Genomic DNA, 25,399 nt, shown 5'->3' with positions numbered 1-25,399 from the left:
TTCCACTTCCTGTTTTGGTTTGTTCTGCAGTGACGTTACCTCCGCTTCTGAGTGCTATTCTTCTCACCTGTGCCTGCTTGGCAATCAGCAGGTTTTATCTAAGAGTTTCCACGCTGGTTCACTATCTTATGTTTATGTCTCACGTTGCTGTATTATTGTCTTCTATCTGGTACCTTATCCAATGACCGATCGGGTTTTCCGGTACCGGTCAAGTAGTGACAAGCACCGTGACAAGTTTGGCCTGCACAGGATCTGAATGATGCAACTTCCTGTGGGCCATGTGACTTGTGGAATGTTCCACATTTTCCTAAGGAATAATGTGTTAGGGCAACAGGACTAAGTGAAAACCCTGGGAAACAAGACTAAAGTGTGAATTTGGACTAAATTGCTTTTATTTTTATAGTATGACTATGATAAGGAGTAACACAAATGGGTAAAACATTTCTAAATTATTATAATATTTTAATTAAAACAATTTATATTACTAACTTATGGAACAATTTTCAGAGAAAATACCCCTTCTCAAATATTATGATGACAAAAGTGTATATCGAAGTTGAATTAATCAGGCACTTTTTTTTAGTTATAATATTTAAGGATGTCCTGATTGATGTCAAATATCGGTGTGATATCAGCAAAAAAACAAGCATCCGATTGCATGTAACATGTCCGATGTAATCTCCGACCCAAGCAGTAATTCAGAGTGTGCACTTGTGCAAAGCTGGACAACCAGTTATCATCTAAATGTCCTCCAATAAGCACACACGTTTGGTCTTTTCTTGTAATTTAGTCAAGTCGTTTACAAAAGGTAAACATGGTAGGCTGTAGGCTACTAGGAGCTAGCAGCTACACAACAGCTAAGCACGCAATAGCACACAAGGTGGACATAAATAATAAAGTCCTTAACTGAGCAAGATTGTAGTCCAAAACACAACATTTGTCAATATAGACGAGTAATAAATAATTATAGTTGCATATGAGGAAGTACCCAGTAACAAATGTGTCCGCATCATTCCATTTACTGCATCGTAAGCTTTTGCTCAAATGATGTCAGTTTACAATCGGTATATATTTGCATTACATAATTTTATTTTATTCATTTAAATCTGTGACATTATCTTTTTTTAGTCATGTAATTTTTATTGACATCCAGCATCAGACATTCCTATCCATTACATCATATTTACACACATCATACAGCTGTAAATTTCTCAAAAAAAAAAAAAAAGTGACATTATCAATAAAAATGCCTTCAAAAAGGGCCAACATTTAAAAACAAATTACATGTTTAATAATTTTTGCAAGGACTGAAGTTTATTGAAAAATATTGAGCGAAAAAAAGTAATTAAAAAGAAAAAATCAAAAATGATTTTACGCCCTTCAAAAACGGAAGATATTTTACGTCCTTCTTGGCTTTGAAGATAATTAAAATGTCCCCAGAGGGTTAAGACAGAAAAAATTATGTTTAATTTCGGCGCCTCAGCAAATCCTCGTCATTTAGAGAAGTCATTTGGCCGCTTTGTAATCATTTTTTGTGTGAAAGTGCTCGTGCTTGGCAACATACATTCCTTGGTTCCCCCGCCCATTAGTTGGCTCATTTCAGGTCCAAACCAAGGCCGAGCTGATAAGGACTCTTGGCAGCTCCAGGATTATCATGCTGGGTCAGACTGTACCCCGCTGATCTCCACCAAGGAATGCAAGCAAATCAACAAGTCGCTCCGTCACGCACCAGTCAGTCCATGCCTCACTTTTCTTTTCTTTTTTTTTTTTTCTTTTTACATGTGTTTGACTTCTCCTCACCTAACATTATTTTCTATCTGTGCACTGTTTTCTATGTAAAAGCAACTCTGTGCATCTGTTGACATTCAGTGACAGGATATGCTCTGTTTTGGCTATCAAGATTAATGGATCTGGGAACGGAGTTTGGTATTTTGATACTCAGCTGCCCCCAGAGAGGAGGGGGTCAAATGTTGCACACTCGTATTTGGTGCAGAGATACAGCTGTGAATGGAATCAGTGAAACAAAAAGAGAAGAAAACGACATCAGGGATGTGCTCTCTCTGGGTTACCAAGTTTAAACATATTTAAAAAATGTAGAGAGGACAGGGAAAGTGAAACATATCTGTTTTTTTAACTAATAATGTCTTGTTTTTCATACACTGTCTGGGTTTAAATACAATTAAACAAACATTGGTGACTTAGTCTCTATGCTTTTTGCAAAATAAGACACCATAACCAATCAAAGTTGTAGCATACAGTAATAAATAATAATAATAACCGATCAAATTCAATGAGAGCCTTAGAGTCCAAGTTTCCGAGGTGTCACTGAATGCACCATACTGCTATCTAAGTCTAGTGCAGGGTTCTTTAACAGGGGGTCCGTAACCCTCAGAGGGTTTACAGAGCAACTAAACTTTAAAAAAAAGTTAAAGTACCAATGATAGTCACACACACGCTAGGTGTGGTGAAATTACTCTCTGCATTTGACCCATCCCCTTGTTCACCCCCTGGGAGGTGAGGGGAGCAGTGAGCAGCAGCGGTGGCTGCGCTCGGTAATCATTTTGGTGATTTAACCCCCAATTCCAACCCTTGATGCTGAGCTAAATGAGGGTCGTGAAATTGTTGGTTAATGAGACTATATTCCACATGCAGTATTTCCACAAATGTAATTGTCTTTAAACAAACTTTTATCCAACACACTGCAGTGGCGTTTAAAAGTAGCAGTGGTATGGCCGCACTACTCTTTGTACCTTGCAGGTTCAAAAATTAAATCAAGAATAAATAATTACATTGTTATATTCGTGTTGGCATTTAAGATAGCTAGCAATTAGCTCTCTATTTGCCTGCTAGGGATTAGCGGCACAAGCTGCCAGCTAGCAATTAGCTTTCAAGTTGTCATCTAGCAATAAGCGCACCGGCTGCCTGCTAACGATTACCTGCGCAAGCTGCTACCAAGCATTTAGCACCCGAGTTGTCAGTTAGCAATTAGTGCAAGAGTTGTCAGATAGCAATTAGCGCATCAGTTGTCAGGCAGCATTTTACGCACCAGTTGTCTGCTTACGATTAATGCACCAGTTCTCAGCTAGCCATTATCACACCTGTTGTCGGCTAGCAATTAACGCACGAGTTGTCAAGTAGCGTTTAGCCCACCAGTTTTCAGCTAGCGATTAACGTGCTGGCTATCAGCTAGCTATTAGCAGGTTATGTGTCAGATAGCAATTTGCGGTCTAGTTGCCATGCAGCTAGCTATTACGGCGCTATACCGTATCCTGATGAGAGTGCGGAAATATGACCACATCACCCCAATTCTCAAATCCCTTCACTGGCTTCCTGTTCCACTCAGGATTGAATTCAAAGTCTCCCTGCTAACCCACCAGTGCCTCCATGGAAATGCCCCCCTCTACCTCAAAGAACTACTCACCCCCAAATCCTCCACACGACACCTCCGCTCCGGACAGGCTAACCTCCTCCAACCTCCGAGGACAAAGCTACGAACAATGGGAGACCGGGCTTTCTGCTCCGCCGCTCCCAGTCTGTGGAACGCTCTCCCTGACCACCTGAGGGCACCACAGACTGTGGATGCTTTTAAAAAAGGCTTGAAAGCCCTTCTTTTTAAAAAAGCCTTTTTTTTTTTTTTTTAAGATATGTGCATACTAGCTATAGCTATTTGGCTGTTCTAGTTTTTATTTTTATTTATTTCTTTATTATCTTTTTAAAAAATTATTTATTTTAATTTTAATTTTATTTATTTTTTTAATACACTGTAGCACTTTGAGATTGTTTACTCAATATAAAGTGCTTTTTTACAAATAAAATCTATTATTATTATTATTAAAATATTTTAGTATTGCACAATAACAAGGTACATTTAGGACCAGGTACATTTAAATACAATTTTATTCGGGACGTATAAGTAGGGGTCCCTATTCGATCGCTCCATCAGTTTGGGGGTCCTTGGCCTGGAAAATGTTGCAGACCTGTGTTCTAGCCCAACAATCAAGGATACCATGGGGCTTACCGGCTGCCCGTAGTAGTTTTGTAGAGAGTCCCGTCTTGGACCGTCACCTTGATGGTAGAGATGGACATTGTTCACGCTCAGAGAGCTACAACCGCTGCTTGAGGTCCGTCACTTGAAATGTACCCGCAGTCTTCCTTGAAGATGAGGTCCACCTTGTATTCCCTGTGGATGTAAAGGCAGGAGGGCTGACCAAGCAGTTTGTTAGAAGATATGTCAGGGCGACGTGTTGTGCTGTCTCGTATGCGTGTGATTGTATCATTTGATGTAAACAAAGCACACACAGAGCCCTTGTCCATGTGTTCTTAGATACAACAAGTGCCAGCAGTTTGACAAATAAGGTGAGAAACATTAGTCACAGTTGTCTAGCTAATTGTGTGTGAATTCAAAGGGATACTAAATGTTGATTTATCCAATTTAATTATCATTTATATGTATTTTGCATTGTTTTCTGCATGTAAAACTAAAATCATCTTCTATAAAATGTTTTGTGTTAATATTTTTGCTTCTTATGGTCCTTCCGGGTACTCCGGCTTCCTCCCACCACCAAAGACATGCACCTGGAGATAGGTTGATTGGCAACACTAAATTGGCCCTAGTGTGTGAATGTTAGTGTGAATGTTGTCTGTCTATCTGTGTTGGCCCTGCGATGAGGTGGTGACTTGTCCAGGGTGTACTCCGCCTTCCGCCCGAATGCAGCTGAGATAGGCTCCAGCTCCCCCTGTGACCTCAAAAGGGTCAAGCGGTAGAAAAGGAAGGATGGATGGATGGATGGGAAAAATAGCTTCAGTTTCCATACGATGTGGTGTTCAACAGACCCTTTGGAACGCGTTAATAATAAAAAAACAAAGTACTACTGTCCATCTGTGTTTTTTGGATCCCTGAAAGCCCATTGAGAATAACAATGTGTGTAGTTCCCCTCCTCCCTTTTTATATTTAAGTAACTTTACAGGGAGGAAAATTGAAGAATTTCTCAACGCACGCCCATGTGGAACACAAAACTGCATCCAGGTCTTCCGTTAATATCAAGAACATAGTTATATGGAGACATTACAGTACAAATAGATCCTGATTTACTAAAGGTTAGCGTGTACTAAAACACTTGCAAACTTAATAGCACACGCAAAGCAGATCTGCTGAGCGTGCACAAAGTGAATTGAACGACGCAGTTCCACACACGGCTGTGTGGGAGGAGTGATTGCGCTGCAAAGACACGTGTGTGTCAACATATTTGAACTGTTAGAAATAAAAAATATGAGACATATCGTCTAATCAGCAACATGCACATTGAATATTCTACTTGAAGAAAATGCTGTAATGTTGGACGAGTTAACAAAGTTCAATTTTAATTACATTGTTAGCCTTGTACTCACTCATACATGTCAATGAAAGGCATATTTGGTCAACAGCCATACAAGTCACAGTAAGGGTGGCCATATAAACAACTCCAACACTGTCACAAACATGCGCCACACTGTGAACCCACACCAAACAAGAATGACAAACACATTTTGGGAGAACATCCACACTGCAAAACCACATAAACACAACAGAAGAAATACCCAGAACCCCCTGCAGCCCCAACTCCTCCGGGACGCCACAATACATACATTTTGAATGTTTTTGTGTGTTTTTTTTCTCTACAAAACTTGGTTATAGGATTTCAGCATAAGTAGTTTTTGAAAATTTTGAGCACATTTAAAATGACCGCGATAATAATGGTAACGGTGAACATTTTGGTGACAATAACCGTAATATGTAGGGCTGTGAATCTTTGGGTGTCCCACGATTCGATTCAATATCGATTCTTGGGGTCACGATTCGATTCAAAATCGATTTTTTTTCAATTCAACACGATTCTCGATTAAAAAACGATTTTTTCCCGATTCAAAACGAATCTCTATTCAATCAATACATAGGATTTCAGCAGGATCTACCCCAGTCTGCTGACATGCAAGCAGAGTAGTAGATTTTTGTAAAAAGCTTTTATAATTGTAAATGACAATGTTTTATCAACTGATTGCAATAATGTAAATTTGTTTTAACTATTAAATGAACCAAAAATATGACTTATTTTATCTTTGTGAAAATATTGGACAGTTTGTTGTCAAGCTTATGAGATGCGATGCAAGTGTAAGCCACTGTGACACTATTGTTCTTTCTTTTTTCTTTTTATAAATGTCTAATGATAATGTCAATGAGGGATTTTTAATCACTGTTATGTTGAAATTGTAACTAATATTGATACTGTTGTTGATAATATTCATTTTTGTTTCACTACTTTTGGTTTGTTCTGTGTCGTGTTTGTGTCTCCTCTCAATTGCTCTGTTTATTGCAGTTCTGAGTGTTGCTGGGTCGGGTTTGGTTTTGGAATTGGATTGCGTTGTTATGGTATTGCTGTGTATTGTTTTGTTGGATTGATTAATTAAAAAAATAAAAAAAAATAAATAAAAAATAAAAAATAAAAATAAATAAAAAATCGATTTAAAAAAAAAAGAGAATCGATTCTGAATCGCACAACGTGAGAATTGCGATTCGAATTCGAATCGATTTTTGCCCACACCCCTAGTAATAAGAAATGTTTATACCGTGACATTCCTATCTAAAGGTCGCCAACCCGCCGACCGTGATTTACCAGTCAATCTTTGGGACCCTACCGGTCGAATGCGAAAATATTAGGGAAGAAAAAAAATATTAATATGACATCAGTGTGTGACAACCCCACCCGGAAAATGACCAACAGACCCACAATCAGGCAAGCATTGTAACACCTGAACACGCCCGCACGCCTCACCTCTCTTTCGTTAGCCTCTCATTCCGCGCCCACGACAACTTTCATGCACTTTCTATGAGGCATAACTGCTTTGGTTGTTGATATGGAAAAATACAACATTACGTACACGCAGTCTGCTACCATAAGCCTGTTTTGTTTGTCCGCCTTCTGGAACCGGAAGTGACGTCACCAAATGTAGTACTGTTATATTTGACGTGACCTGTGTACCTTTCCATACTGATAGGTCTACTTTAACTATTTAGCTCCCCATTTAGCTCACATGTCGTATGTCTAAGTTGGTGTGTCGAAGCACATTAACGTGAATTGTGGTTCTCAACAAGTCATGGATACACAACCTGATCCCCCACAGGTGGACATCACTTGTCTCTCTGCACTCTCGCTGTGGAAAAAAGAATAATGTCCCACCTGCCAGAGGAAAGAAATTCCTCAACGCTCACAACCGCTCCTTGAAATTCCCACGTCATTAAAAAGTAGGAATTGGGAAGAGTCTGCGAAAATGTTTTGGTCCAGGTTTGTCCATCTTGTTGACTTTGACACAGCACCTGCATTTGTGATGGATGTTGTCAAGGCCGGAATCAGGAGTGTATGGCGGGAAAAGCCTTGAGGAAGCACACATGGCGTTAAAAAGACGCTGAGGAATAGACTTAATACTCAGCCAAGGAGGTCCCAGCTTGTCTTGTGGGGCAGATCCTGTATTTTACTGACGTGAGGCGACTGGAAACTTCATTTTCTGCTGGGCTTCTTTCCAGAACCTTCATCTAATCACAGTCAGAAGGTTGCACGGTGTGAACAATTGGATTAAAATAGGAAAAGGGACAATTCTATAGAAATTAAAGTTGAATGTGTAGCAGTATTAATGTCCTTTGCTAAAAACTCTACTTCCATCCAGATATTGATCGTTTCTATGGAGCTTACCGGTATTGCATCGTCCTCTTAAAGGCCTACTGAAACCCACTACTACCGACCACGCAGTCTGATGGTTTATATATCAATGATGAAATCTTAACATTGCAACAAATGCCAATACGGCCGGGTTAGATTAGTAAAGTGCAAATTTAAATTTCCCGCTAAACTTCCAGTTGAAAACGTCTATGTATGATGACGTATGCGCGTGACGTCAATCGTTAAACGGAAGTATTCGGACACCATTGAATCCAATACAAAAAGCTCTGTTTTCATCTCAAAATTCCACAGTATTCTGGACATCTGTGTTGGTGAATCTTTTGCAGACTGCAAAGAAGAAAGTTGTAGGTGGGATCGGTGTATTAGCGGCTGGCTGCAGCAACACAACCAGCTTTGACTTGGATAGCAGACGCACTATCTGACGCTAGCCGCCGACCGCACGGATGATCGGGTGAAGTCCTTCGTCGCTCCGTCGATCGCTGGAACGCAGGTGAGCACGGGTGTTATGAGCAGATGAGAGGTGGCTGGCGTAGGTGGATAGCTAATGTTTTTAGCATAGCTCTGTGAGGTCCCGTTGCTAAGTTAGCTTCAATGGCGTCGTTAGCAACAGCATTGTTAAGCTTCGCCAGGCTGGAAAGCATTAACCGTGTATTTACAGGTCCATGGTTTAATAGTATTGTTGATTTTCTGTCTATCCTTCCAGTCAGAGGTTTATTTCTTTTGTTTCTATCTGCAGTTAAGCCCGATGCTATCACGTTAGCTCCGTAGCTAAAGTGCTTCGCCGATGTATTGTCGTGGAGATAAAAGTCACTGTGAATGTCCATTTCGCGTTCTCGACTCTCATTTTCAAGAGGATATAGTATCCGAGGTGGTTTAAAATACAAATCCGTGATCCACAATAGAAAAAGAAGAGAATGTAAAATCCAATGAGCCAGCTTGTACCTAAGTTACGGTCACTGCATCTAGTCCTTCACTCTCACGTTCCTCATCCATGAGTCTTTCATCCTGGCTCAAATTAATGGGGTAATCGTCGCTTTCTCGGTCCGAATCGCTCTCGCTGCTGGTGTAAACAATGGGGAAATGTGAGGAGCTTTTCAACCTGTGACGTCACGCTACTTCCGGTACAGACAAGGCTTTTTTTTATCAGCGACCAAAAGTTGCGAACTTAACGTCGATGTGCTCTACTAAATACTTTCAGCAAAAATATGGCAATATCGCAAAATGATCAAGTATGACACATAGAATGGATCTGCTATCCCCGTTCAAATAAAAAAAAATAATTTCAGTAGGCCTTTAAATAGTAAATGGGTTATACTTGTATAGCGCTTTTCTACCTTCAAGGTACTCAAAACGCTTTGACACTATTTCCACATTCACACACTGATGGCGGGAGCTGCCATGCAAGGCCCTAACCACGACCCATCAGGAGCAAGGGTGAAGTGTCTTGCTCAAGGACACAACGGACGTGACGAGGTTGGTAGAAGGTGGGGATCGAACCAGGAACCCTCAGGTTGCTGGCACAGCCACTCTCCCAACCCCGCCACGCCCTCCCCTTGATAATGTAAGACTGTGAGAAGAGTCACGATAATTAGGTGAATTATATTTATATAGCACTTTTCTCTAGAGACTCAACACGCTTTACAAAGTGAAACCCATTATCTACGTTACATTCAAACCAGTGTGGCTTGCATTGGGAGCAAGGCGGGTAAAGTGTCTTGCCCAAGGACACAACGGAAGTGACTCGGTCGGCGGAAGCGGGGATCAAACTTGAAACCCTCAAGTTGCTGACACGGTTGCTCTACCAACGAAGCCACGACGCCCCAGACAGTGCGATGTGTTGGGCCGTAAAGCCGCCTCGTGCATGCAGCAGTTGATGTACACCAAGTCATGTGAGCACGCCGCTGCGGTCTGTGCGTTTCTCAAATAAGGTGAGAATTATTCAAGACAGAAGTCAAGCCCATTGCTGTGTAAATTATTCAATGAAAGACAGAAGTGATTTTAAATGTATTGTATCCATTTGAATCAATTCTTTTATATGATATTTACAATGTTTTTTGCGTGTAAAACTATATTTTCTATAAAGTGTTTGCATTTGTTGCATGTTTGTATTGGCATTGTTGCTTATGAGAAACTATATATAAACATATACAGTACAGGCCAAAAGTTTGTACACACCTTCTCCTCATTCGATGAGTTTTCTTTATTTTCATGACTATTTACATTGTAGATTGTCATTGAAGGCATCACAACTATGAATGAACACATGTGGAGTTATGTACTTAACAAAACAATTTAAAAATAACTGAAAACATGTTTTATATTCTGGTTTCTTCAAAATAGCCACCCTTTGGTCTGATTATTGTTTTGCACACTCTTGGCATTCTCTCAATGAGCTTCAAGAGGTAGTCACCTGAAATGGTTTTCACTTCACAGGTGCTTGAAGCTCTTCAAGAGAATGCCAAGAGTGTGCAAAGCAGTAATCAGAGCAAAGGGTGGCTATTTTGAAGAAACTACAATATAAAATATGTTTTCAGTTTTTTCACCTTTTTTTGTTAAGTGCATAACTCCACATGTGTTCATTCATAGTTTTGATGCCTTCAGTGACAATCTACAATGTAAATAGTCATGAAAATAAAGAAAACGCATTGAAATGATAATGTGTGTCCAAACTTTTGGCCTGTACTGTATATATATATATATATATATATATATATATATATATATATATATATATATATATATATATATATATATATATATATATATATATATATACACACATTTATGTATATATCTATTAATAAATAAAAACATTAATCCAAATATTGACCACTGATATCAAGAGTAGTATCAGTGTCAGATATAGCTGTACATTAGTGCGACAAGAGCCGTGGGCAAGATCAAGCAATTACATTGGCATGTAATTTGGGTACCTCAATTTAAGAGTGGCCCCAACTTAAGAGTGTTTTGAAATAAGAGCTGTCTCTCCAGTAATTGTCTTGCTTTAGATTGTATTTTAAAAAATTGCATTACAAGCATCTCCCGTCATTAGTTAGTTTAGCAAATGTCACAGTGAACGCCAAAAGGTCCGCCCAAAACATCTGGTCTTACTCGCTAGCATTAGCTTATAGCTAGAGGTCAACATCCATTGTTTTCCAACCATGGGAAGGAAGAAAGTGAGTGTGAAGGAGAATAGGAAGTGGATGATATTTATCGAATGAAATCATTAAAAAAATGACTGGGCAAAACAATTTGGGCGTATCACTGCTAGTGTGCACCATTCTAAAGCAGAATAAGTCCTACGCCAGCCCAGAATATTAAAATAATATCTAAACGGCGGATATTTATCCATGAAAATATGGAAAAGCTGTTGATGGTGTGACTGATGGAGAAGCAGCTGAAAGGAGATACCATAAAAGTTATCTACCCAGGGTAAATACTCAACTTTATTATTACATTACTTTATTAAACTAATTTAGTTGTTAGTAGTACATTTATTGTATTGTTTATTGCTAAATTTCTTATCCAAAATGTTTTAAAAGGCATTGTTGTTTTGAGTTAAGAGCTCCATTACGGAACCAATTAAGCTTGTAAGTTGAGTTAGTACTGTAATTGTTACACTTTTTAAACCAATAAAAACGTTCAACTGGGATTTTATCAAGGTCTATGAAGCGTAATTTAAACAGATTTTTGAAAAACTTCATGAGCCTTGCAGGTGCTAAAAAAAACCCAGTATAGAACTCAAAAGTGGCTTATTTTTTTAATTATTATTATTACTGTTGAGAGGCATAGATTACAGTGCAAACCATTCTTTGGCAAACATACAATACAAATGTCATGATAGGTACTAACTAGTGGAGCCCCGTTGATCACTCGTAAAAGGGACAGTGTTGGTAAGGCATGTTCAGTCTTGCATTCTATTGACACTTTTTAAGAGGGGGAAAAAGGGCAGGTTACTGTAAAACAAACAAACAAAAAGAAACACTCCAAAAAAAACACATTTATCCCAGGTAACAGAAACCTCCCAGAGCTTTTAAACTTAAACTAGCACACATCAGAGGACGTGTTTGTGGTACAAGCAGAGAGAGCAAGCAAATACACAACTGTAAACACAGTTTCATGTAAAAACCCGTCCTGAATGGAACATTCCAGACAGTATTATATTGCTTTAATGACAGATGCTTGCTTTGGACGTCACCGCTTACAGAACACAATGAGGAAGAACGCTAAAAGTGTGTGCATGTTGTGTATGCTCCATACAAGAAGTATCCATCTCATTGCATGCGCAACGTGTTTTGATTGTCACTAAATCCCTTCCCACCTCGCATATGGCTTCCATTACGTGGAATGAGGGTCAGAGGGTTAAAGAAGCCTTGCCCTGCGCAGCGTGCTCGGCTTAATGACGTAACTTTCAACAAAGTTTGGCAAAGAAAACACTAGCGGGGCAATTCTCTACTAAAAAAGGGGGCAATGCGCCCTTTTGAAGTGAACATGATCACACGGTTCATGGCAATTGAACGCATAGACTTTGTGATCCAGCGCTGCAGGCCCAGCAGTAAATCAATGCAGTCCTTCAGTTATGAGTAGTGCGGACTTAAAAACTAAATACTACAGCGGTCGTCCACTGCAGTGGACATGTATAACAGGGCTATTTTTTTTCTGATTAAAGAAATAAACCACAAACAAATGTCTACTGCAGAGGACGTTGGCTCTTACTGGGGACAAAGTTCACAACATGACGACCATCAGAAATCAGTAGACATTTTTCTTTCATTGGAATTTTCCATAGGGCTTCACATTGTTTGTATTAAAAATGCATTGTTATAAAGCACCTTAGAATAAAAGACCTAACTATTTATAAAAAGTCATTGACATTGAATAAAGTGATCTCAATAGTGATAAAAATGGATATATGTTGCTTTTTCATATACAAGACAATACTTTGAAGGTATTAAGTGATTAATTCATTTTAAGGGTAAAATAGCACCGTTTTTTTGTTTGTTTTTTTGGCATATCTAACCTGAGAAACGTTTGTGAACAAACAAAAATGGCTGCCTCCTCTCAATCGACTTCCCTTTCCTGCAGGTTGATGGCGACAGACCAAAAGGGGGTCGGGCAGCCTAAATTGTTGCAAAGGCCTCAGGGAGCGTTCATCCGTCCTCCAGATCAGAGAAGAATCCTTTTAGTCCTGGAGGAGGCAACAAAAACAAAGAAGAACAGAACCATCTCCCCCTGTTCAAAAATGGAAAAAAAATGAGGCTATTGTGTGTTTCCAGGCTACTGGTGGGCTTCGTGAGTCTCCTCCTCTCGGTGGCTGTCTGACTGTTTCAGACACAAGCGTGTGATAGTGGGCAGGTCCTGAGGCTCATTAATGGCTGCGGTCTGCTTTTGGCCCCTTGGCTGCGTTCAGGCACACGGGGCAGCAGGCGCCTTTTAGCCTGACAGGCTGTTTGCACTGGGCTGGCAGACAAGACTCCACAAAGCAGGTGACCCTGGCGTCCTGGGAGGACAAAGAAAGGACATTCCTTATTAGATTAGACCGGATGAAAGAGTCCCTGTGGTCACCACAAAGATTTCTTGCAGAACAATAACCAGTATGAAAAAACTGATGTATCAAAGTAGTGATTACCTAGGAGTGTCCCGATCAGATATCAGAAAAAAACAATTATTATCGGATGATATCGACTTGCACCTAAACTTTTCGACACAAGCAGTCTTGTAGCATGTTTACTTTACAGCCAGTTAACATCTGCATGTCCTCTAATAAACACACAAAGTTGGTTTTATCTTGTATTTTAGTCATGTCATTAACAAAAGGTAAACATGTTGGGTTATAGGCTACGAGGAGCTAGCAGCTACACAACTTCTAAGCACACAATAGCACACAAGCTAGACATATGTGATAAGTGTCCTTAGTTTAACAATATTGCAGTCTAAAACACACAAACAAGTAGCAAATAATTATAGCGTATTTGTAAGTATCCAGTATCCAGTCTGCATCATTCAATTTACTGCATGATGAGCTTTATTTAAAGGATTATTGTGACGACTCGGTGTCGCCAACAATATCTATCTACATCACTATCTATCCATCCATCCATTTTCTTCCGCTTATCCGGAGTCGGGTCGGGAAGCAGCCTAAGTAGAGAAGCGCAGACTTCCTTCTCCTCAGCCACTTCATCCACCTCTTCCCAGGGAATCTGGAGGCGTTCCCAGGCCAGTTGGGAGACATAGTCCCTCCAACGTCTCCTGGGTCTTCCCTGTTGCCTCCTACCGGCCAGACGTGCCTTAAACACTTCCCCAAAGAGCATCCTGACTAGATGCCCTAACCACCTTATCTGGCTCTTCTCGATGTGGAGGAACCGCAACTTTACTGTGAGCTCCTCCCGAATGACAGAGCTTCTCACCCTATCTCTAAGGGAGAGCCCCACCAACTGACGGATGAAACTAATTTTTACGATGTCCTGCCTTCTCCAAAAAACCTCAGCCAGTGGTATGGTGAAGACACCACGTGCCCTCTATGTCCGAGTCCAGCAACACTGAAGCACATCCTGGTGGGCTGCAACACCAGCCTCACCAGAGGCCGTTACACCTGGCGGCACAACCAGGTGCTAAAGTGTCTTGCACGACGGACAAGTGTCAATGCCCTTCCTCCTCCGTCGTCCCGTTGGCAAGCAACAACATTTGTCCGGGAGGGCGAGGGTCAAGCCAACCTCACCCCCACAAGACCAGACACTGGACAGCTAGGCGGGGCACTGGACCGGAAACTGCTGGCAGATCTGGGCCAGAGACTCTGCTTCCCAGTTGAGATTGCGTCCACCAACGTGTGGCCAGATCTTGTTCTGTGGGCAGCTTCGCTCAGGCTCGTGTGCATCATAGAGCTCACGGTGCCCTGGGAGAGTGCAATGGAGGAGGCCTACGAGCGCAAGAAGTTGAGGTACACTGAGCTTGCAGCCGATGCGCAACAACAAGGCTGGAAAGCAAGGGTACGCCCAGTGGAAGTAGGTTGCAGAGGGTTCGTGACCACCTCAACATCCAGGCTCCTCAGGGAAATGGGAGTGCGAGGGAAGGCCCACCGACAGGCAGTGAAAGACCTCTCCAAAGCCGCTGAAAAGGGGAGTCAATGGCTGTGGGTCAAGCGAAGGGACTCCACCTGGGCTTTCAAGTGAGTTGATGGCATCTAGGGAGTGATCCTGGGACGCTGGGACTCACTACTGAACCCTCTGGAGGTGTCGTGGGCCTATCAGCTAAACACTGAGGAAGGGGGGCGCCCACTTGATAACCCAGAGGATGCCTTCACTCACTTGACCATCCCTCAGAGTCGCATAGGTGTCTCAAGTATGCATTAAGGGATTGTAACATCTAGTCCTACACAACAGATTTGCGGCTTGTACCCGTGATCTTGTCCTTTCGGTCATAACCCCAAAGCTCATGTCCATAGATGAGGATGGGAACATAGATCCATCCATGCATCCATCCATTTTGTACCGCTTATCCCTATTGGGGTCGCGGGGAATGCTGCAGCCTATCTCAGCTGCATTCGGGCGGAAAGCGGGGTACACCCTGGCCAATTCGCCACCTCATCGCATGGCCAACACAAATAGACAGACAGTCCAAACTCAGATTCAGGAGGAGTATTGTGGTTTTCGCCCAGGTTTTTAACAGACAACATTCACATTCACACACTAGGGCCAATTTAGTGTCGCCAATCAACCTATCCCCGGGTGCATGTGAGGTGGGAGGAAGCCGGAGTACCCGGAGGGAACCCATGCAGTCACGAACATGCAAACTCTACACAGGAAGATCCCGAGCCCAGGATCGAACCCAGGACACGCACTAACCCTTGTTACTCCATGCTGCCCTGGAACGTAGATCGACCGGTAAATTCAGCGTTTTTTAAATTCCGGCCAAGCTCCTTCTTCACCACGACGGATCAATACAGGCTCCGCATCACTGCAGATGCCACACTGACCCGCTGGTTGATCTCCCGATCCACTCTTCCCTCACTCGTGAACAAGACTGCGAGGTACTTGAGCTTCTTCACTTTCGGCAAGATCTACTCCCCAACTCGGAAATGACATTCCACCCTTTTCCGGGCGAGAACCATGGACTAGGACGTAAAGGTGCTGATTTTCATCCCAGTTGCTTGACACTCGAACCGATCCAGTGAGAGCTGAATATCTAGGCCAGATGAGGCCATCAGGACCACATCATCTGCAAAAAGCAGAGACCCAATCCTGCAGCCACCAAACCGGATCCCCTCAACACCCTGACTGCGCCTAGAAATTCTGTCCATAAAAGTTATGAACAGAACTGGTGATAATAGAAAGCCCTGGCGGAGTCAAACCCTCACTGGAAACGGGTCTGATTTACTGCTGGCAATGCGTACCAAGCTCTGACACTGATCATACAGGGAGTGGACCGCCACTATAAGGCGGTCAGGTACCTCATACTCTCTGAGCACTTCCCACATGAATTCCCGAGGGACACTTCTCCAAGCCCACAAAGCATATGTAGACTGGTTGGGCAAACTCCCATGCACCCTTGAGGACCCGAGAGTATAGAGCGGGTCCACAGTTCTTTGATCAGGACGAAAACCACAATACTCCTCCTGAATCCGAGGTTGGACTATAGCCTCCTCTCCAGAAGGCTAAGGAGTGTGATCCCACAATAGTTGGAGCACACCCTCCGGTTCTCTTTCTTAAAGAGAGATTTGCCAATCCAGAGGCACCGCCCCAAATGTTCACGCAATGCTGCAGAGTCTCATCAACCAAGACAGCTCCATAGCATCTAGAGCCTTAAGGAACTCCGGGCGGGTCTCATCCACCCCCAGGGGCCCTGCTACAGAGGAGCTTTTTAACTATCTCAGCCCCAAAAATGAGAGTGCCCACCACAGATTCCCCAGGCACTGCTTCCTCATAGGAAGATGTGTAGGTGGAGGATTGAGGAGGTCTTTGAAGTGTTACCTCCACTGAGCCACAACACGCCTAGTCGAGGTCAGCAGCACACATCCACACCATACACGGTGTGGATAGTGCACTGCCTCCCCCTCCTGGGGTGGCGGATGGTGGCCCAGAATCGCTTCGAAACCATCCAGAAGTTGTTTTCCATGCATTCCCCAAACTCCTCTTATGTCCGAGTTTTTGCCCCTGCGACGGCCAAAACGGCACGCTGCTTGACCCGTCAGTACCTTTCCGCTGCTGCCAGAGTCCCATGAGCCGGAACTTCTCCACCTCACGCACCAGCTCATTATATATACATCCATCCATTTTCTACCGCTTGTCCCTTTTGGGGTCGCGGGGGGTGCTGGAGTCTAGCTCAGCTGCATTCGGCGGAAGGCGGGGTACACCCTGGACAAGTCGCCACCTCGCAGGGCCAACACAGATAGACAGACAACATTCACACTCACATTCACACACTAGGGCCAATTTATATATACAGATATATATAAATAGGTAGATATAATAATATATATATATACTGTATAACTATATATATGTATTAGGGCTGCAACTAACGATTAATATTAACCACACTTAAGATTTAATATTCGCCGGTGCATTGTTTGTAAACTATTATCACAGAAATCTTGCAAGATTAGAGCGGCCATATTTCGTAGTAGATCTAAAAGCAACCAATTAATGACTTTCCAACCGGGCATACTATATATAGATCGATCCAGCGGCTCGCCAAACGATGTATTTATATCTCTAAAGTTAAAATCGGTTATCGGTTTGTACCGATAATTTTTTACACTCCTAGTATATATATTTTCTATCTAAAAGTTAATATTTAAAAAAAGCATGTTACATTACTCGGTAAAGAATCTGGGTATTATCTTCGACCCAACTCTCTCGTTTGAGTCACACATTAAGAGTGTTACTAAAGCGGCCTTCTTTCATCTCCGTAATATCGCTAAAATTCGTTCCATTTTGTCCACTAGCGACGCTGAGATCATTATTCATGCGTTTGTTACGTCTCGTCTCGATTACTGTAACGTATTATTTTCGGGTCTCCCTATGTCTAGCATTAAAAGATTACAGTTGGTACAAAATGCGGCTGCTAGACTTTTGACAAGAACAAGAAAGTTTGATCATATTACGCCTATACTGGCTCACCTGCACTGGCTTCCTGTGCACTTAAGATGTGACTTTAAGGTTGTACTACTTACATATAAAATACTACACGGTCTAGCTCCAGCCTATCTTGCCGATTGTATTGTACCATATGTCCCGGCAAGAAATCTGTGTTCAAAGAACTCCGGCTTATTAGTGATTCCCAGAGCCCAAAAAAAGTCTGCGGGCTATAGAGCGTTTTCTATTCGGGCTCCAGTACTATGGAATGCCCTCCCGGTAACAGTTAGAGATGCTACCTCAGTAGAAGCATTTAAGTCCCATCTTAAAACTCATTTGTATACTCTAGCCTTTAAATAGACCCCCTTTTTAGACCAGTTGATCTGCCGTTTCTTTTCTTTTCTCCTCTGCCACCCTCTCCCTTGTGGAGGGGGGGACACAGGTCCGGTGGCCATGGATGAAGTGCTGGCTGTCCAGAGTCGGGACCCGGGGTGGACCGCTTGCCTGTGCATCGGTTGGGGACATCTCTGCGCTGCTGACCCGTCTCCGCTCGGGATGGTTCCTGCTGGCCCCACTATGGACTGGACTCTCACTATTATGTTGGATCCACTGTGGACTGGACTTTCGCTGATATGTTGGATCCACTATGGACTGGATCTTCACAATATTATGTCAGACCAACTCGACATCCATTGCTTTCGGTCTCCCCTAGAGGGGGGGGTTACCCACATATGCGGTCCTCTCCAAGGTTTCTCATAGTCATTCACATGACGTCCCACTGGGGTGAGTTTTTCCTTGCCCTTATGTGGGCTCTGTACCGAGGATGTCGTTGTGGCTTGTGCAGCCCTTTGAGACACTTGTGATTTAGGGCTATATAAATAAACATTGATTGATTGATTGATTGACATGTTAAAAATTTGCTGTTTTGGGGGTCCTAGCACCAATTAAATCGATTTTAATAATTAGCTTCATTGTTAGCCACCTCAGACTTACAATGTATTACATAGGAATTGTGAAGTTCCCCTTTCAGGCATTTCTACCTTCTTAAAATATTGTCTCAGGCTAATCAAAGGATAATCTCCTCTTTTCCCACTAATCTTGTAACGACACTGAATCAATGGCCACTCTAGCTTTAATGAACAATAATACTTTATTATGATAGTATTTTATCTTTAATGCCGATAGCGATAGTCAAGAAAAAGGGAGCCTAAATGTGCGGTTCCCGTTTATTTTCCTCTAAGCGTTTTATAATCATTTTCACTTTTATGTCACACTGCTGCATGGGAGAAATACTGAAACGCAGCTAAAACGCGACATTACTGAAATAATAATTTTTTAAAAATTGGGTGGGGAATATAAAAAACAAATGTCAAATTCACGAAGAATGTCATGAGCTGCCTACAGTACTTATACAGCAACCTGCAGACGAAAGAATCAATTTCAGTTAACATAAAGCGTCAAATACACAGCTTGTGTCACTAAGGAATCAAAGTCCATCCAACAGAATGTCCATCTTGTTGCCCATTGAGGTCTGCACCGTACTAAGAGACATTCTAGTTCTATGTGATCATAAAAGTATAATCACAACAACATATGTTCAACCTACCTTGCATTCACATTGTGTGCATGGATCCTCTTTCCACTGCTCTCCAACTGTGCGCACACGCTCATTACTGTCAGTGCAGCCAGTCTTGCTCAGACGGGCTTCCAGTCGTTTAATCTGGAGAATGCGACAGACAGAGAATTATTGTACAAATCTCAACTCCATCTTGTGTTCTCCTCACTGTAATGTGACACTGTAAATACAGTGGAACGTACTAAATCTGACTGATGGCGACATAAGCTGTTGTCGAGCGACGTTGCTTTGTAGACACCATTAAAAGGCAGATTTTCATTGTCATTTCACCAATATTACCATATTTTCTATTCTTATCTAACAGCTGCTGCTGTAATTGACTTCTATATATTAACTAAAATGACAATTAAGCTTTCGTAAATGCACTAATCTTTCTTCCGGTGTCTAGCAATGCAGAAAAAGGGAGTAAGATCCAGGTTAGTACTGACATGCTTTTATTTTGAAGTTTATTTTGCAGTGAACACAAGGTCACTGTGTGGACTTTTTAATTGCTGCGTGTGTGTGACTAGTTGTTATGCTGCTTTGTGGCAATGAGGAAGTTAATACAGTGAACCCTTGTTCATAACAGTTAATTGGTTATGGTTTGGTTCTGGTGTTTGTTTATTTCAAACATGCATACAATTACAATATGGGACATAACATATTTCAAGTTTCTCATTATAGCATGTCCGAAAAGCAATATGAAGAAGCAGAGTTTATTTAATCCTACCTCTTTTCGTATCACACGAAATATGATATTATTATATAGTTATATTAGTATTTAATCCATTACATAATTTAATTCCACATACTGACATGCTATAAAGGTCTTAAAGGGAAACTGCACCTCTTTCGGAATTTTGCCTGTCGTTCACAATCATTATGAAAGACATGATGACGGATGGATATTTTTTTTATGCATTCTAACTTGTAAATAAACCTAAATAAAAGTATGCTCACAGCGCAGCCAATGGGAGTTCCTCTATTTCACCCATAAAATCCATTCAAAAACCGCCAACAATACTCCATTTACATTTCCTGACCAAGTATTAGTGATATTGTTATTATAAGCGCTAACGCAGACAAACTATTTATAGCGGCGTGATCACTTCCCTGTGTCCCTATGTTTACATCATCGAGTGGTCTGCTGCTTCCTCACTCCCCTGCTCCCTGTAAGTTTATTCTAGATCAGGGGTCACCAACCTTTTTGAAAGCAAGAGCTACTTCTTGGGTAGTGATTAATGCGAAGGGCTACCAGTTTGATACACACTTAAATAAATTGCCAGAAATAGCCAATTTGCTCAATTTACCTTTAACTCTATGTTATTATTAATAATTAATGATATTTACACTTAATTGAACGGTTTAAAAGAGGAGAAAACACGAAAAAAATGACAATTACATTTTGAAACATAGTTTATCTTCAATTTCGACTCTTTAAAATTCAAAATTCAACCGAAAAAAAGAAGACACAAACTTAAAAAAAGAATTTATGGAACATCATTAGTAATTTTTCCTGATTAAGATAATTTTAGAATTTTGATTAAATAGGTTAAAATCCAATCTGCACTTTGTTAGAATATATAACAAATTGGACCAAGCTATATTTCTAACAAAGACAAATCATTATTTCTTCTAGATTTTCCAGAACAAAAATTTTAAAAGAAATTCAAAAGACTTTGAAATAAGATTTAATTTGATTCTACAGATTTTCTAGATTTGCCAGAATATTTTTTTTGAATTTTAATCATAATAAGTTTGAAGAAATATTTCACAAATATTCTTTGTCGAAAAAACAGAAGCTAAAATGAAGAATTAAATTAAAATGTATTTATTATTCTTTACAATAAAAACAATACATTTACTTGAACATTGATTTAAATTGTCAGGAAAGAAGAGGAAGGAATTTAAAAGGTAAAAAGGTATATGTGTTTAAAAATCCTAAAATCATTTTTAAGGTTGTATTTTTTCTCTAAAATTGTCTTTCTGAAAGTTATAAGAAGCAAAGTAAAAAAATGAATGAATTTATTTAAACAAGTGAAGACCAAGTCTTTAAAATATTTTCTTGGATTTTCAAATTCTATTTGAGTTTTGTCTCTCTTAGAATTAAAAATGTCGGGCAAAGCGAGACCAGCTTGCTAGTAAATAAATACAATTTAAAAAATAGAGGCAGCTCACTGGTAAGTGCTGCTATTTGAGCTATTTGTAGAACAGGCCGGCGGGCTACTCATCTGGTCCATACGGGCTACCTTGTGCCCGCGGGCACCCCGTTGGTGACCCCTGTTCTAGATCATAAATCATGCATCTCACCTGGACAGAAGACGTCTGAGTAGGTATTATGGGCAAGTTGGTACACTTTGACAGCCATTTAGGACCCGACACTGGCAAAGATGACATGGAAGAGGCTTGGTGCCCCCCCCCCATGTTGAGTCTATTATTACACCCCAACATATGATTTCTTTTACTCTTTCATTGTCGATTCTGTTTATTTGGATTAGTGTTTGACCTTCTCTTCTACTGTTACCGAAAAGCAATATTTTAGTTTTACTGAGATTCAAAGATAATCTGATTTTGTCAAACCATCTCTTTAATTTGTTAATTTCTTCTGTTATTATTTGTATTAGCTTCTGTGTGTTCTCTCCTAAACAAAACAGTAGTGTCATCTGCAAATAGTACTAACTTTTAGTACTTTGTAACTTTACAGATGTAATTTATATAGAGATTGAACATTTTTGGGCCCCAGTATTGATACCTGGGGTACTCCACAAGATATATTTAGCTCTGCAGACGTATTTTCATCAAGCTTCACGTATTGCCTTCTGTTAAGGAAGACCTGGTTCCAGGTTTTTAATAATTTCATAGCTAGAGCATTAAAAAAACTTCAAAATATGTTTTTTAAACATTATGAGAGATCTGTAGACATGAAACAACACTCAAATAATCACCTCTACACTCGTTAAGGCGGGACTGAATGCTTCCTGAAGCTGAGCCAATCAGTTGACACGATACTAAGCAGCGTGCTTTGATTGGTTTGGTCTCCTCTCGTAGTCAATACTACTGTATTTTTAGTTCATTAAGCCATTTTTATGCATGAAAATGCTTAATTTGGGGCACAAATAAATCAATAATAACCTGTGATAGTGAAGCCATGAACTGTTCTACATTTATGTTGACATATTCGGAACCATTTTCATGCACAGTATTGACCCCTGTGGATATCAAATTTTCTACTTAATCGGACACTTTTTAATAATAATTAGTGCTGTCAAATTATTAATATACTTTTTTCTTCAGATTAAACATTTACATTTAGAATAATCATGATTAATTACATGTTTGAATGTGGATTCATCATGATTTATCACAGGTTATTACTCGCTTTTCATAATTTAAAAAAAGACCCCGTTATTTTCACACAAATGCTAATAGTATTTTCTAAAGTTCAATCAGGGTTTTATCTTTAAGTGAAATTTGACAGCGATCACACCAGTCGGAGTTTCTTTACTCATCTTTGCACTGACATTCAGGTAAAGGAGCAAGTGCGCTCAGAATAAAGTGCATGAATAATCTGCGTTTATACTTGACATGGGGTGCTGATATTTTTTGTTATTAATCACGTGCGTTTACCTTTATTTTTGACAGCCCTTGTAATAAAAAAATTAATGGTAGAACAGGACTTGATGAGTTATTCGATATAAGCGGGACAGTACTGACACTGATTGGTGCCATGCCGCATATCAAGATGTAATTGAATCAGCTGTTCTCCTTGTACCAAAGGTTAAACTCATTTGTGTTATTGTAGTATTATGGCATAGTCATGAAAGTATTTCTGTATTCTGACATTTATGTGGTTTGATGCATTTTGCATACTTCTCACAGCGTATTTCAGGCGCAAAGCAGCGGAAAGTAACTAAAACTTTGAAAACATTTCAAACACAGGGCAAAATGACAGAGTGACTGGGATTGATGTAGGGTGCTTGGTTTCCGAACTTTAAAGCTTGACTTCTAACTACAGTGAGCACCTAGCATACAGCATGTGAATGAATACAGACACTTGCCTGTTTTCGTAAACTTGTGATCGTCTTCTGCATGTCAAAGACAAAGTCCTGGAAGTCATTGATTGAAGGTTCAGTGCTTTTCTTGGAAGTCACAGTAACATTGAGAAGGCTTTCTTTGGCTTCTTCCACAGGGCTGCAAAATGTGCAAACAATACCAAACTGAGCTGATGATTAGTAAAATAGCATTTTGTAATACTTTGCCCCGCTGGGTTACCTGTTTTCTTTGCTGCTGTCAATGGCTTTGCTGTCTTTATAGCTGTGCTCTGCTGACCTGCGCCCCCTAAAGTGGTATGACAATGCGTTGAACTGACCCTTCGTTCTGCAATCTGGTGGTGTCAAAAACAACAAAACAATCACAGTTATGTAAGGAACGTTTTATATATTTTGACCTACAGGTGGTCCTCATTTTAAGGACTTCCATGTTTCGTGGTCCTGAAAGCACCCTGTAAATTAATACATATAGCGCCTGATTTACTAAAGATTTGCATGTACTAAAATGCATGCAAACCTGATAAAACACGCAAAGTTGATCTACTATATATGTTCAAAGTGGATTGCGTCCTATCCCAAACTGACAGTTCCACACACGGCTGCAGGATCAGTGCTCATGCTGCACAGACAGACGAGAATCCTCCGTCCTATATACGTGTGTCAATATTTTGGACGGTCAGAAATTTCAACGGATGCGTTTTGGTGTCTTGTAAATGACTTTTGTTTTTTTCATATACAATAAATTAATTAAAGTATTTCTAAAATGAAATCAAAACTTATTTAAGTATGCATCTTTCTGCATCTTGAGCTGAGTAAGTGCAGCCTCATCAAATGAGAGCACATTCTGTGGTTAAAAAAAATAAAATAAAAGTGGTTTCAAGGTAGTTCACTGCAGGTCTAAAATGCCCATAAAAAGTCGTAACGTCTTCTGCATGTTTGCTAACATAGCAACACGCCGCAGGTCAGAACCATGATAACATGAATGTGCAGTAAAAGAAAGTGTCTTTGTTGAGATGCCCCTTATAGTACACACAAAATGTGAAGGTTAATACACCATAATGTAGAAAAAGCTCTTTAACCAAAATTTTACATTTATTGCTAAAAATATAAATTAGTGTTATCCATGGATTTTTTTGAATAAACTATTTATTGAAAAACATCTACTAAGATGTAAAATTATTTGTTATTTACTTGCATTCCGAAAGACAAAAATGTGTTTTAGTGGTTGAAAAGTACACGTGATTAATTTTTACCTTTTAGAGAATATATATATGTATAAATTCAGTTTAAAATCATTATTTCAACATTTTTAGTATCAAACCCATATGTGAAAGTTTTTTTGGTGTTTTTTTTCTATTTCCAGGACAGGTGGCGGTCAAACAAACAACCTGTACAAGTTCCAACATGACTTGCAACTAGTGGCTTTGCTATTATTTTCTTTTTAGAGATGTACAGTATATATATACAGAGGGGAAGGAAAGTATTACCACTTACATTTTTTTCACTCTTTGTTTCATTGCAGCCATTTGCTAAAATCAAAGAAGTTGATTTTATTTTTTATTAAAGGTACACTCAGAATACTTGACAGAAAAAACAAATATAGAAATATTTGCAAATCTATTAAAAACAAAAACTCAAAAATCTCATGTACACAAGAATTCAGACCCTTTCCTCAATAATTTGGTGATGCACCTTTGGCAGCAATTACAGCCTCAAGTCTTTTTGAATGCGATGCCACAAGCTTGACACACCTATCTTTGGGCAGTTTTGCCTATTCCTCTTTGCAGCACCTCTCAAGCTCCATCAGATTGGATGGGAATCCTTGGTTTTTATCCAGGATGTCTCTGTATATTGCTGCATTTATTTTTCCCTCTATACTGATTAATCTCCCAGTTCAAGCTGCTGAAAACCATCTCCACAGCATGATGCTGCCACCATTATGCTTCACTG

The 25,399-nt window shown here is 40.4% G+C and overlaps 1 protein-coding gene across 2 annotated transcripts in view; it reads right to left on the bottom strand.

The window, feature by feature from the left end:
- Positions 1-11,459: 11,459 nt before the first annotated feature.
- LOC133646108 (peroxidasin-like) overlaps positions 11,460-25,399 on the bottom strand; it is a 108,825-nt gene continuing 94,885 nt past the window's right edge. For both annotated transcript variants that reach the window (XM_062041128.1, XM_062041129.1), the window contains 4 exons: positions 23,673-23,784; positions 23,459-23,591; positions 19,392-19,505; positions 11,460-13,212 (listed from right to left, as the gene is read on the bottom strand). In XM_062041128.1, coding sequence (XP_061897112.1) covers positions 13,081-13,212; positions 19,392-19,505; positions 23,459-23,591; positions 23,673-23,784 — 491 coding nt within the window. In that variant the 3' untranslated portion in view covers positions 11,460-13,080. The remainder of the gene's footprint in view (positions 13,213-19,391; positions 19,506-23,458; positions 23,592-23,672; positions 23,785-25,399) is intronic.

Source organism: Entelurus aequoreus, linkage group LG03 (assembly GCF_033978785.1).
Source record: "Entelurus aequoreus isolate RoL-2023_Sb linkage group LG03, RoL_Eaeq_v1.1, whole genome shotgun sequence".
Lineage (NCBI taxonomy): Eukaryota > Metazoa > Chordata > Actinopteri > Syngnathiformes > Syngnathidae > Entelurus > Entelurus aequoreus.
This window is presented reverse-complemented; position numbering and strand designations above follow the sequence as displayed.